The sequence below is a fragment of the Chrysemys picta genome, chromosome 2 (genome assembly GCF_011386835.1).
Source record: "Chrysemys picta bellii isolate R12L10 chromosome 2, ASM1138683v2, whole genome shotgun sequence".
In the NCBI taxonomy this organism is placed as follows: Eukaryota; Metazoa; Chordata; order Testudines; family Emydidae; genus Chrysemys; species Chrysemys picta.
In genome coordinates, this window is record NC_088792.1 from 61,598,160 (window position 1) to 61,613,119 (window position 14,960).

At 44.2% G+C, this 14,960-nt stretch overlaps 2 protein-coding genes across 11 annotated transcripts in view; both read left to right on the forward strand.

Annotated features, from left to right (window-relative positions):
* Positions 1–14,960, forward strand: part of LOC112061488 (ATP-dependent translocase ABCB1-like) — an 81,912-nt gene that overhangs the window by 41,140 nt on the left and 25,812 nt on the right. For 6 of the 10 annotated variants that reach the window (XM_065583313.1, XM_065583318.1, XM_065583317.1 and 3 more), the window contains 7 exons: positions 2,200–2,361; positions 3,248–3,469; positions 6,508–6,654; positions 7,604–7,708; positions 8,727–8,804; positions 10,179–10,262; positions 13,175–13,378. In XM_065583313.1, the coding sequence (XP_065439385.1) occupies positions 2,200–2,361; positions 3,248–3,469; positions 6,508–6,654; positions 7,604–7,708; positions 8,727–8,804; positions 10,179–10,262; positions 13,175–13,378 (1,002 nt within the window). Of the gene's footprint in view, positions 1–2,199; positions 2,362–3,247; positions 3,470–6,507; positions 6,655–7,603; positions 7,791–8,726; positions 8,805–10,178; positions 10,263–10,711; positions 10,871–13,174; positions 13,379–14,960 lie in introns of those variants that run through there. The other 4 variants (XM_065583319.1, XM_065583320.1, XR_010598289.1 and 1 more) reach the window with 3 other exon arrangements.
* The window catches only part of LOC101949395 (ATP-dependent translocase ABCB1-like), a 232,472-nt gene that overhangs the window by 41,121 nt on the left and 176,391 nt on the right, over positions 1–14,960 (forward strand). The gene's annotated exons all lie outside the window — the stretch shown is intronic.

Here is a 14,960-nt window from a genome sequence, read left to right on the forward strand (position 1 = left end):
CTCTGCCTTCAGAGAGAGAAGGGCCTGGCTGCTGGGAAGCTCATGGTGCCTAGAGTGAAGCAGGGCTGGGGAAAGGCCAGAGGGGCTGGGGAGCTCAAAGCTGGCAACTCCCCAGGCTGCAGGGCGTTATCCAAGGCCCCAGAGAGGCACTGGGTTGCAGAGAGAGGCAGCAGGTCCAGACCCAACCTTGCCTATGAGGAGTGGCTTACACTGCAGTCTGCCCCAGGGCGCGGGGGCTAGTTGGTGACTGGCAGTAGCCTACAACTGAGGTGTAGTAGGGATAGGGGATGGGGGTTCCCCGGGGAGGGGAGACCCTGAGAGAGAGAGAGAGAGATGAAAGGGGCACTGGAGTCCAGGGAGGGACATGGAGCCAAACGGCAGCAGGACACCGGCCAGCAGAGGGTGCTCAAGAGGCTGGATGAGCTAATTGCCAGAAGAGACAGCAGGAGGCGCCGCAGGGGTGAGTCCCATTGCTACAATCACATACTATTTCTTCCACAGGCCCCCTGCTTCATTCAGTGCACAGGATGGTGCTATTCAACATTCAGTGCTAGTCAATATTTCTTTTTATCCTCAGCATTCAATGTATGCCCCCATGCCATTCAAACCCTGCTCTGAAAACAAAATTATTAACTTCCTCATGGGCTTTTCTATACCTCTCATCACTCTAGTATCTGAGTGCTTCATAAACACTAATGAATTTATCTTCACAACACCCCCGACAGGTAAGGTGGTAGTATTACTCCCATATTACAGAAGGGGAACTGAGATACAGAGATGTTAATGTTGAAAGTGCATACTACTTTTGGGTGCATGATCTGCGATGCCCAGGACTCAATATTTCAGAGAATTGTGCATTATACTGCGCTATATATGTTAAAAGCACATCTCCCATTGACTTCAGTTGCAGCCGTGACTGCTCAGCACTTCTGCAAATCAGACCCCACTGCCTCAAGTCAGGCATCCAGAAAATGAGAACTACACAATTAGTACCAGCATCACATAGTAATAGGGTGACTAGATGTCCCGATTTTATAGAGCCAGTCATGATTTTTGGGTCTTTTTCTTATATAACTCCTATTTACCCCCACCCTTTGTCCCGATTTTTCACACTTGCTCTCTGGTCACCCTACATAGTAACTCTGTGGCAGAGACAGGGCTCGAATCCAGTTCTCCAGGGCAGTATTCAACTGCTATAACAACGAGACCATCCTTTCTTTTCCTGCAATTCTCTGCCTCATTCACTAGATACCTTACAACTTCTGCAACAAATAAGGTGGGTTTCCTGCATAACTTTGATTCCTTCCATAATCACTGTTCATTCTGCTCTCCCTACTCTTGTTTCCTGTGTCTGGAGCCACAACTCCCCCTCACTATAGGGAGGAGAAATTGCAGGCAAAGTCCTGCTCAGGCCCCAAAGTCCTGGGCTGGAACATGCTTAGTCTCTCTGTGGGGATGGTGCATGTGCACTCCTGTCATACAATGCAGCGAGCTCAGACTGTCACTTCGGGGAATTTAGCTGTTGAGCTCTAAGAAGTCTCTACCGAACACATGCAAATTGAGATTTTCAGAGCCTCATAACTCGGCCACATTAGGGCAGTTTTTCATGGGAATGGTAAAAGGTGCATCCCTGATAACCAGTGAGACATGCCCATCTCCTCCAAATTTCAAGTCCCTGCTCTCGAGCATTTAGGTGATAAAGCTTCTCAATTAAACAGTTATAAGAATTTTTTTAATATGTGCAAAACAACATTATTTTTTCTCTAACCTCATTCTGAGACACCATTGAACCATTTTTGCTGAAATTAAAAAAAAAAAAAAAAAAAAAGACAGCCGAGGCATTTACCAGCATGGAAAGTTTCAGCCCAAATAATTAATCTTGGCAAAGTTACAAGCATCTGACAACAGGTCTTACAATTGGAAGTGTCAGGCAACCTTAGCTATAGGAATTGGTACTTGCATAGTAGCCTATAAAATTAATCCACTTTTCCCTGTCATTATTATAAATGTGAATTTTGTAACCAGAAGTGTCCTTTGCAAGTATGCATGGAAATAATGATCAGCTATAAAGGGTCAGAAGGGCTTTTACGCTTGTATTTTCCACACTATTGCTGTGCTGTTAGGTAGAGATTTTTTGGTTTGTTTTTTCCACCACATTTTAAAGTAAATCTCTCGGGTTTTTTTTTTTCCCCCGGTAAGGCTAGGGCTGGACGTACCACCATTGTGATAGCTCACCGGCTCTCCACAATCCGGACAGCTGACGTTATTGCTGGATTTCACAACGGTGTTGTTGTTGAACAGGGAACACACAATGAACTCATGACACAGAAGGGTGTCTACTCTTCTCTTGTGATGCAGCAGGTAATGAGATGTGATTGAGCACTCCTGACTAAATGTTTCAGATCTACTGGCCATCTCTCTACTCCCGAAAATTATCTGTATATCTCACTCACAGGTGCAGATTTTTGTATTCGCTGGTGGGTGCCCTTCCTGTGTGACCTGTGGGCAGGGACTCGGGGGGTGGGGGGAGAGGGGGAGGGGGAGGCTGAGCAGGGGTGGGACCTCTGGGTAGAGTGTGGGTGGAGCCTTAGGGAGGAAGAGGCCAATCAAGGGAGGGGTCCTGGGGTGGAGCGGTGGGCAGGGTCTTCAGGTGGAGCAGGGGCGGGGCCACAGCCCAGGGGCCCACAAAACATTATCCAGCCATGGGAGAGCTGAACACCCCCTATTTTTTTCGGTGGGTGCTTGAGCCACTGAGCACCCACAGTGTCGACGCCTGTGATCTCACTGATACTATTGCTGACACATGCAGGTTCTGCACTCAAACAGCTGGGCCATTTTCGCTTTGCAGTTTCTGCATGTTTTCTAGTTGAGTGAAAGTTGATCAGTCAATCTTGTTTGAGTTGGAAGTGGTTGTTTTTCACCGGTAGCAGTGCTTCACATTTACCCAAAGTAATGAGTCAAAAACATAACTGAGCAGAAGAGGTGGATGACCTCATAGAGCTGTTAGATCCCAGATTTGACTGGCCTATATAGATAGCAGGGGGGACATACAGAGCCAAATTCTCTGCTGGTGTAAGTTGCAACTGCACCAACTTATCCTGGCAGAGAACTTGGCCTATACAAATTACAATGTGAAAGTGACCAGGAAACCAGTGTTTTTGTTTGTTTCCATACCAAGTATACTGTTCCTTCCCCTTGCTGCAAAGTGTCTTGTGACTGTGTATCGCTGTTCTTTGCTTGTCACTAGGGTCATGGTGGAAACACTCAAAATGGGATGTCAGAAGATGAAGACTTTGAGGAAGAGGCTCTAGATGATCTCAAGATGGAGAACCTAACTGATGTTGGTGGTTTTGAACAACCAGGAGTCATTGAGATGGGAAGCATTCCTAAGGGATCCAGAAGGCATAAAAGCAGAAAGACCTCTTCTAAGAAAAAGTCGTCTGAAAAGAAGAAAACAAAGGAGAAAGAGGTTAATGTTAAAATGTAGTTAATCCTAAAGTTTAGCGATAGCTTGTGAGAATAGGAACAAAGGTGATTCTGTTTTCTTTTTTTAAAAGGCCTTAAGCCATGTCACCTTTGCTATGATCCTGTCATATGCATCATTGACCTGGGTGAATACTTGAATTGGGAATCTTCAGGGAGAACACAGGTCTAAATAAATCAGTCTGACCTCTTGAGACCAAATTAACTGATACACAATATAGTGTTAAGGAGCTTTATGCTTGTTATCTTTTTATTAAGATGTTCAAACAAGTTCTCAACCTCTTGTCAAACTTTATAAGATTACGGTGTTAAGGCCACTGTCCTGGCCAAGTTCCTACTCAAGTAATTAAATTATACCTACTTATACAGACATGGCATTTTACCAGTGGATGACACGATCCTTGTGATATGTATACCAGTTTTTAAAGCACTTTGGGATGAAAGGTGCTATATAAATGGAAATTATCAAAATTAATAATCGTGTTGGTCACATACTAAACAGAGAAAATGTTCAAAACTCTATTTTGAAATGCAGCCTAAATTAAAACTATAGAAAAGGTTTACCTTTTTCTCCAACCACCTCTCTCTCTGTTTCAATTGGGCCAGCTCCTGAGCTCCTTACTCTATTTTTATTCAGACAAAATTCCCCTTCGTGTTAAGGTATTTTGCCTGAGTTAGAACTGAATAAAAACCAGGTAAGGGCTTCAGGTTTTAGGCCCTGCTTCAATGGACTCATTGAAGTCAATTAAAAGAATTTCAGTGGTCCCTGGATTAGACCTTGGCCATGGGGCCAAGCAAGGACTTTATTGTAGAATATATATAGTTTGAACTGCACACAGTATAATTATTCACATCCTTGTATGAGGCTGGTTGTAGAAGACCTACAGAATACTTTTCAATGATCTGCCAGTGCAAAGACCTAGAATATAAATTTTGGGTGAAATCCTGCTGACATTGAAATCAATGGGAGTTTTGCTGGGATTTCTCCTATAATAAAATGTTTGATTAGTGAATACAATTTCAGAATCCATAACGTACCTAACCTTGCCAGATGTTTCTGTTTGTTTCTCAACCTTTCTCAGCTCAGACCCTATTTGTAATGGTCTGTTATGACCCAGAGACTTCCTGAGACACTCCTAGACTCAATGCTCCTCCCTCCACCCCCTTTGCAGGGATCCGTCAGGGGCTTGGTGGGCCTCAGAGCTAAGATTCCAGATGTTCTAGCCAGATGTAAATAGCTGGGGAACTCCCCCCACCAGCAACTGGGGGGAGGGGTGGTAAACCAAGACACCCCTTCCAAAAACACACAACCCTCCCACACACACAGCCCATGGGGGAGGGGGAGAGAATAAGGGGTGGAGAGGAATAAGGGCTGAAGGTGAAATGGAGAGACTGGGAGTCTGGGGATGTAATGAGGAAGAAGTTGGAAGGTCTGGGGAAGGAAATGGGGGAGGAGGGATGTGGAGGTGCAGTTGGGGCTGGGGGAAGGATATGGAGGCAGACAGGTCTAGGGGAGGGGTGGCAAACTGATAGCTCCCCAAAAACCACAGACACGTCATGCAGCCCCTGGAGAGAAGAGGGTAAAGGAGTGGGGGGATTTGGGGTACAAGGGTTACAGTGAGAGGTTGAGGGAAGGAGCTGAGGGGGCTGGGAGCCAGGATAGGTGGTATGACAGAGGGAGGATCACTTGGCTGTGGGGGAAGGCTACATCATGGGGTCCAAAATGGGGTGCAGGACAAGGGTTACGGAAGAGGGAGTGTTGCCCAGCTGTGAGGTGGGGGTTACATGAGGGAGCCAGTGTTTACCAGAGATTGGGATACCAGCTGCTCTCCCAGCTCCTGTCCCGCAGGGCTAGCTGGGCTTGGCTCCTTACTCCAGGTGTTGCAACCTCAGAAGTTGCAGCACTGCTCAGGTTTGGCCTGGCCCCCCTGATGAGGGGGCCAACCAGACCAAATTTGTGAGAGTGGCGTTGCGACCACGTGTACCTGGTCACAAAGCCAGAGAGGGGAGCTGAGCCCATCCAGCCCTGTGATCCTTAAATACGTTCAGACCAATTTTGGGTCGCAACCCACCAGTGAAGAAACCCTGCTCTAGGAGCTCTTTTATTATAGTACAGTCTACTGGTAGAACACGATGCAAACAATAAGCACTGGATGCAGACTTACAATGTATTGCCCAGAAGTCCAGAACACACTTTTTATCTATTCATAACTGTTGCATTTGGGCCTTGTCAGAGGAAATAGATGGCAAGATACATGGCTTCAGAATTCATACTATTTGCAGTGAAGTGAAGAAATGAGATGGGAAGACATGCAATTTTTGATGTCACAAAGTTCAGCAGGCTTGTATGGTTGAAGTGTGGGCAGGCTTTTCCAGTCTCTGAAACACAGGCAAAGATAACCAGGCGAGGCCATAACAACTGGCTGAAAACCTCATCTAATAATTTGTACCAGTTCCTATGTTTTCATTTCATTTTCCACAACTTCCTCAACAAATGTAAGGACATTTTGAATAGTTCAGTGAAGCTGAACTGAGCTGCCATGTATTTTTCAAGGGAGATGAAGCCTAAATCACTGTTTCATATGCCTTTTCCATGCATCTGGTAATGATAGTCTGTTTTGTCTTTTACAAAATACAGATTAACTGACATAAGTAGACCCAATTGTATTACTGCCAACCCACTAGCATTTATCAGAGGCTGAACTAGACTGATCTCTTTGTGCTCAGAACAGTGAGACTTTTAGGTCGTTATAATGATTCAGGTGTTAAAGTTGCAATCCATGGTCACTGACCCTATTTGATATTTCACTGAACTATATAGACCCCATCCCACCCACCCCCCAGTTAGCCTTTTGTTAAATTTATGCCTGCAGATTTTTTTGACTTGCAATTGCAGTTTTAAGACCTCAAATTACAGAGTGGCAAATCTTCAATATGTTTGCTCATTCAGTGTGTACGTTGGAGGCGTAAAATTGACATGTTCCACAACTTTCAGGGAACAGTTGAATTTTCTCTCTTATATAGGAGGAAAATCTCCCGGCTGTGCCTTATTCCAGAATTCTGGCTCTGAACAAACCTGAGTGGCTGCATATATTCTTTGGCGTGATTGCTGCTGCCTTCTCTGGTGGCGTCCACCCTGCATTTTCTGTTCTATATGGAAAAATCATTGGGGTAAGTTCAGAACTGTATGGTAAACTAACGAACCAGGCACAAATGCAGAACTTTAAATCCTGCTCGACCCTCCAGCTAGTACTCTCTAGTGATGCCTTAGAGCCTCCTTCTACTCCCACTGTCACTGGACTCTACAAGTCTTTCCATTGACTTTAGTAGGAACTTGATCAAGCCCTTGATCTCCTCTCTCCACTTGAGATTTCTTGCCTATTTTCCAGCCCCGTATTTGGAATGACTTCACCTTTCCAGTGATGCAAATCACGATCTCTTATCAAACTCAGTTTTCATTTACCACTCTCCACTGTTGTGCACATTCCCTGCCTTGTACCCGACCCTACTCTTTGCATTATACCCATTCTCTTCGGACAGTAAGCTCCTTCAAGATATGTTGCATTCCAACATGGTTGTAAGTACCAGGGACGTCTATGGGACCGTCTGAATAATTACCCCCTTAATTCCTGAATCATTGCAGGAAAGAAATGGAGTCTTCCTTTGGATTCCAGTATATGATTGTTGGAAGCTGCTGGGAGTTGGAGCAGCAGGCAGCGGGAATGGTTGGATCAAGATATTGAGGGAATCTTTTATCTTCAGGCAAGAGAAGAGGGGTGTTGTAGTCAGTTGGAGGGGAGGTGGATGGTCTGACGGAGTGACAGCATTCAGTGGAAGGCAGATAAGAGCTGGTGAAGTGGCAGCCTGGAGGCAGGGTTTAGTGGAACTGCAGCTCCCAGGCAAATGAGGAGAGGGTCTGGTGGAGGGTTGGAGAAGGAGCAGCTGATGAGAGGCAGGTCAGCTGGGAGAGGTGGAGTGACCTCCTGGCCAGCAGCAGAAAGCAGAGAGATGGCAGAGTTCAGGTGCCGGGGAAGAGCTGAGAGAAGGTGAAGTTCAATAGTTTGTACAGTGTTTCCAGAGCTATTGTAACTGGTGATCACTTTGTGCTTTTCTTACATAGGGTTTTCAAGAAACAGATGCTGAAAAAAGGAGCACAAACACCACATTGCTTTCTCTAATGTTTCTTGTACTGGCAGTGATCAGCTTAGTAACCCACATAATCCAGGTAAACGTCACTACATTGAAAAGTCAAAGCTGAGTATCTGGTCACATACATTATGGTCAAGATTTTCAGATCTCGTTGAGAGGTATGTTGGGGACATAATGCAACTTTGTATTCACTATGTTTCTTAAAATCTGTTCCAGAGCCAAGCCACTGAATGACTCAAGTGGCTGGTATGGAATACAGAGCCTTACTCTTCCCGATTGCCAGTTACAAAGCAGCCCAGGGCAGCAATGTCTGAAAGGTGCTGCTGACTGTTCTGTGTCCTAGGGGGAATGCGTTTGGGCACAGCCCAGTTCCACTACATTGGTGTGTACGTTACAAAAACCACCGGCCCAGTCGGCACTGTTAGATAGCAGAGTGAGTAGTGAGGCTGAGGAATGAGTAAGGAGGGAAGGTGACTCCACTGCTGACCTTCCGTAGCCAGCTGCAGAGCATCTCGGGGGGGCAGTACGAGGAAACTTCAGTTTCCAGGAATGTGTGTGTGGTACCTTTCACCAGCTTTAAACTAACATGTGAAACTATATCCCAAAACACTGTGTAAACTGTGTGGCTGAGTGGTTGAAATATCATCACCTTTTAGCGTGACCAGACGTCCCGATATTTAGGTATTTGTCCCGCGTCCCGATTGATCTTCGGTCGGGACGCTGCACTCCGCTTTTTTTCTCTGCCGGCAGCACTCAGCTGTGCTCTGTTGGTTTTTTTCCCCCGCTCCTAAAAACCAGAGGCTGAAGGTATGCATACCTAAGGAAGGGTGCATAATCTCCTCTGACTGCCCGCAGCCCTGGGTCACAGTAGGGAATTGGGAGAGGGAGCTGTTTGTGTCCTTACACCGGCAGCACTCGGTTTTTTTGTTTTTTTTGCTCCGCCAGTGACCCCCCCTCCCCCGCCCCCTTGTGTCCCGATATTTTCTTCCTGTCATCTGGTCACCCTATCACCTTTACAGCAGGTTGTTCTAAATATGACTGTACAGCCCAGCACATACAATTCAACTGTTTTATTTCACATTCTGCCTTCTCAGGGATTCATGTTTGGAAATTCTGGAGAAGTTCTGACCAAGAGATTGCGATCTTTGTCATTCAAAGCATTGCTTCAGCAGGTATGGGCCACGTTTCTGGGTCAGAGCGATAGACAGCAAATATGCAGCACTCCTGCCATGTGAGCCAGATGACTTTTGTGGGCTGATGTTTGTATAACACCATCAAAATTCCTGGTTCCCTGCAGCCTGTGTAGAGCCTCCCTCCAATACAACTTCGAGACAACCCATCCTTTTAGTGAAACTTTAACAATGCACAAGCGGCAAGTCTCTGAGCACATGTGCGAAACAAAATAAAGCAAAAGCATTTTCAGATTAACTCAGTGCTGCTAGGAGAGCTGTCTAATTTTGATGCCATCTCTTTCAATATCGACCATACTGAAGAATGTATAAAACATGCATGTATCTGAGTGCATTGGTATATTTGCAAAGATTAACAAAACAGAAGTTAAATCTCTATCTCACCCTGATGGTCATGATATAAATGTTTAGATAAATAGGTTTAGGTCTGTTTGCATCAAACTCCATAGCAAACGGACCATATCATAACAGGTATAGGATCTCAAAGCATTATCTTTGCTCACTAGAGTGGTTTCTCTTGTCAAGATGACCAGCTGGATCAGGAATGATTTACAATAATACTGTTGCAACATGACTGCCCTTGTATACTCCCTGCTGATGGATCCCTGGGAAAGGACACACCTCTATTTGTTCCTTGCAGAGGATTCTCTGTGGGTGAACGATTAGGCACCCTGCACACCCATTGGTAGCACTTGATATTACAGGGTTCTGCATATGCACAGGAGCATTCTAAGAGGATAGGGGAGGAGAGGGAAAATTACAAAAAAACCCAAACCTTTCCTTCTTTTCCACTACCTTTAAGGATAATAAAGCTGATTCTCCTCCCACATGCACCCATATAGATCAGGAATAGCTCTACAGAAGTCAGTGTAATATAAAAGGTGTAGGAGAGGAGCACTGTGCCTATCAGATGTTGGTATGGGCGTGGAAGGTACTCTCATTATGGTGCAAAAAGAACGAGGAGTACATGTGCCACAAGTACTCATTGTTCTTTTTGCTGATACAGATTCACAGGGCTACCACTCTGAAACCTCATTATGGTGCATGACACGTACTTGACTCTAAATTCTAAAATCTTTGCAGTTGTTAGCACCTGGATTGTTAACAGTTTAATGTTCTGAGGGTAAGAATTGTTTATGTTAAGATTGTTTTCAGTTTATCTGACAAATGTTACTCACTCTTCTTTTGTGATGAATATCTTAGTGTTTATGTTGGCTCTCTCTCTTCCCCACACACAAGTGCTAGTCAAGCTTTAAATGTCCATACATTGTACTCATGACCCTGACAAGTCTGAGTTACGATAAGAACATTTCATTTGCAAAAGCAAAAATAACTGAACCATCTATTCCCTTGCAGGAGATTGGGTGGTACGACGATCCTAAAAATGCCATAGGGGTTTTGTTAACCAGACTAGATACAGATGCTTCACAAGTCAAAGGGGTATGTTTGGTTTTGTTTCTATGTTTTGCTTACAAATGTGAATTGCAGTGTTGGCAAGGGACGATGAAGTTACTTTGGAAAACGAGTTGGTAAATCTACTCTAGAGACTGGCTGATACATTTAAATACCACACTATCAACATCTCGGAAACAGTTTCACTAGTTCCAATTTATGACGATTCAAAAGCTTCGGCAGATGTTCGTACACGTTCCATTTCCTTGTTGTAAGCGGCTAAGTAAACACCTTAGTAACTCTAAAAGTAAGCCATGTCCAAGGACCAGTGTAAGCACTTCTGCACCACTTAAACTGCATGATGGAGCAAAGTCTTCAGTGTATGAAGTGGCCCTAAAGCCCCACTTCAGTTGCTTGGAGGGGCTGTAGTGTGGGAGAATTGCATTGCAGCCAATGCCCTGGCCTCATGTTGACATGGGTACATTTCTTCTTCCCAGCTCTGTCCACTGTATTTCATACACAGAAAGACGGTTTATGTGGGCTTTATGGGGTGAAGTGAGTTGTCATTAATACAGAGTATCAGTGATGGCAGAAGCACGAGGGACTGTGTGAATTCAGGGAGTGGTGTAGGATAGGAGCCACTGAAAATCCTGCAGGTAAGTGGCAAATTCTGCAGAATTTGCAAATCTCCCCTTTCCTTCCCACCACGACTCCCTCAAAAAAATTCTGATGCATCAGCCATACTTTTTTAAAATAAATTTACTGATGAGCAAAGAGTAATAAGTTTCCTTATTTATTCAATAGTTTAAAATAAAATTAAATTTCTACTTCACTTGTTTTAACAAAATAAAAAAAATGCTTCCTCGACTCCTGGATTCACTAGACTCACTAGATCCTCAGACTCACTAGATTTCATACTCTCTCCCATCTCCTCTTTACTGGCCAGCACAGAGTGGGAATCAATCAAATATTTGACCAAACGTACAATTACTTGAATCTTTAAAAACTGCAACTTAATTCTTGAGGATAAGGTCCATCATCCCAGCTGTCAAGGTAAAACAGGTGCATGGGATCCAAACTATAAAAAAGCTTAATAGATCAAAATGAACATCAGAACATTGCATTCTCCGGAGCAGTGGTTCTCAACTGGCTGCGAGCAGGTTTCAGGGGGTCCGCAAAGCAGGGCCAGCATTAGAGTCGGTGGGGCCAAGGGCAGAAAGCCAAGGCCCCACCTCATGGGGCTGAAGCCCACGGCCCTGAGCCGCACCACATGGGGATGAAGCCAAAGCCTGAACAATGTAGCTTCGCGGGGGGGCCCTGTGACATGGAGCCCCAGGTAATTACCCTGCTTGCTACCCCATAATGCTGGCCCCGGCTTTTATATGCAGAAAACCAGTTATTGTGAGCAATGAAGTTTTTATAGCATGTTGCGGGGGAGGGGACCTCAGAAAGGAAAAGGGTGAGAACCCCTGCTCCGGAGAACAAAGAAATATCAGTGAGTGAGAGACAAGGTGGATGAAGTAATATCTTATATTGGACAAACTTCTCTTGGTGAGAGAGGCAAGCGTTCGAGCTTACACAGAGCTCTTTAGGTCTTCTTCACCAAGAGAAGATATTACCTCACCTACCTTGTCTCTCTAATCGCCTGGAACCAACACGGTTACTGCTAAGTAACTAAGTATGTTGTGCTAGCTGAAGTCTCAAAGTGATCTTTATGTATAAGCCCCTAGAGTACATGGCAATAATTCATCTTGGCATTGGTTTGGTTTTATAATTTTATTGAACACAAAAGTCTCTTGAGGGCAGGAAAGCCTTTGGCTAGCAAAGAGAGACTCATACTTCCCACCCAAGGTTTTCTTGGTTTGTCCACAGTGCGATATTTGAAGGATGGATTGTTTCCACAAAACTTTCCATTTCATCTGAGGCATGAGTAGAACTGACCAACATGTTTTCAGTGAATGGTATTTTTGCTGAAATATGTATTTTTAGGGACCCCAAATCTATTCATGAATTCAGGTAAAATATGACTAATAGTCAAAAGAGATAGGAAAGGAGATTTGATTTAAGTCTAAATGTTTCATTTTGACCATTTAAACATATGCCATTTCTACTTTTGTTTTGAAATGGCATTTCATTTTCAAATTTGACCAAATAAAAAAGAGAAGAAAAACACCGCAAAATGGCCAAATCAATACAAAAAAAAGTGTGTGTGTGGCGGGGGGAGTTTTTAGTCAATCAAAATGTTTTGGTCAATTTGAAATTACTATTTTTTTATTCGACCAAAATTTTTTTTTTATTGTTTCAGATCTAATTGAATCATTCCCCCCCCCCCCCCCCAATTTTCCACTTTGGTCCCCAGCTGGAAAAATCCACTATTTTCTCAGCAGAGCCATGAGTATTGTCACAGTTTACACAGATCCGGTGTGCCAATTATCACTTTTACATTTCTTGATGACCGGGATGTGCAGATCCTCAGGGAGAGAAGAGCTCTTTGGTGTGAACGCTCATTTCCTGCTGCTAACACTGCTGAAAACAAAGTGCCTAATTAAAGGAACCTGCAGCTTCCATTATCTCCAGCTGATGTACAGCACCTATGAAAATCAGGACCTCGGTGCCTTAAACTGGGCACCCAATAGCTGAAATGCCCCAAATTAGAGGCTGTTGGCTTTTCTTGATTTCTGTGCCTTGTTGTGGCACAAAAGGGCCCTGATATTTTTTGTTGAATTGAGCCCATGTGGTCACATTTTCATCAGGCTTCCTGAACCTCACCCACAGCTAGGGGTATTTGCATATGTAATTGTCCATATGGGTTTTTGCATATACAATTGTCCATTTTAAATGCACAACATTTACGATTCTTCTCCCTCTGAATATTTGATCCTTAGTGAACAATGATTTCATACATTTGATCTTTATTTTGTGTCTCAGGAATTAACTTTGGACACTTTTGCTTTTAATAGGCTACTGGAAGCCGACTTGGCTTGTTCACTAAGACTGCCTCTACCCTTCTGACTGCCATCATTATTGCTTTTGTATATGACTGGCGATTAACTTTGCTTATCGTGGCCTGCATTCCTTTCGTTATTGCTGCAAGTGCTATTCGACTGAGCTCTGTGGCTGGTCAGGAATCAAAAGATCAAAAAGCTTTGGAAGAGGCCGGCAGAGTAAGATCTCCAATATAAACCAAATGGGTATAATGTTATATCGTTCTAAGGACAAAATTGTCAGTGATGATTTTCTACAGAAATTACTCTGAAATACATTAAATAAAACAGTGATAAAGAGAGACACTCTATTATAGTAGGATGCTAGCTCCACTCTAGTTAAGGGTGAGGATGACTTTTCTTATTGCTTTAAAATCCACACAGTTACTCATATTGCCTTAACATCATTTTTTTGCCATTGAATTTTAACACAAAGTTAAGGTTGCTTGGTGGCATGTCGTCCCCTTGGAGAACCTTGAGTTGAGCAAAACTCAAACTTCTGAACATCAGGAATTGCAGAGTTAAGGTTGCTGATGCAACCTTAACTCTGCCCTCTTTCAGTAATTCCCCAGTGCTCCCTGTTAACACACGTACCTTTACTCTGCCAACCCCACAGTTGCCGAAATATTCAAGCTCTTCACTTTCTTCTCTAGTCCATTCAATGTCACCCCCAGGATTCCATCTAACACTATGAAAGGACAAAAACGGGTAGGGGAAGGTTGACCATGCTAGCTTCCCTCTAGCCTCTTTCAGCTATGCCTCACTGTGCATGTGTTCTCACTGGCTTGTGGCACTATAAAGATTCAGAAGGTTCCACTTCACTGTCACACTTCGCAAACTCCCCAGAAAGAATATCATACATGTACAATGTGAGAACCGCTTTACAGGTCTCGGGCCCTGATGGTACATCTCAGCTGGGAGGTGTGATTCCCAGGTCTCATAGACATACCCATGCTAGCTCTGTTTGAGCTAGTGCACTAAAAAGAGCAATGTAGCCAGGATGGTGGCTTGGGCGAGCCTCACAAGTAGTATGTGCCCAGGGGGTCTGGGTGGGTTTGTACTCATGCAGGTAGGTCAACCCACTGCTCGTGCCATCCTAGCTATGCACAGTGGGTACATCTATGCGAGCTGGGACTCGCACCTCCCAGCTTAAGTGTAGGGCTACTGTTACATACAGGATACCATCTCAACCTACACTTTCACTTAGCCATCCTGAAAGCATTAGAATCCTTTCAAATTCCACCTCACAGCTGACTATATCCTTTATAATTAAAGCCCCGTGCCCTGTTACTGACATAACCTACACAGTTCCACATAGAACTGAGACATACTTCATCCTGAAGGTACACATGCACCTCCTGCCTTTATATATATATATATATATATATATATATATATATACACACACACACACACACACACACACACACACACACAGATCTCCTCATATCTCAGTCACTGCTCTGTCACACATCTCCAAGTCATCCACAGATCTCGCTAACACACCTACCAAGCAGAGCTAATTACTTCCTCTGCTCTTCAGTTCAGCTCCATCTGCCACTGAGCACACTCACTTTGCCTGGAGTGTGCATAGATAATAAATGCTTAGATTGCTCATATGCCAGCTCGCTACTGAAAATACTCTTTCTAATACATCTCCTGTGTCCTGCTAATGATTCTGCACTGTACTGATGCACACAGGATCCTGAAGGTACATACCTAGCTCCTCCCTTTGTTCAGACATCGGAGGGTGGAAAACACA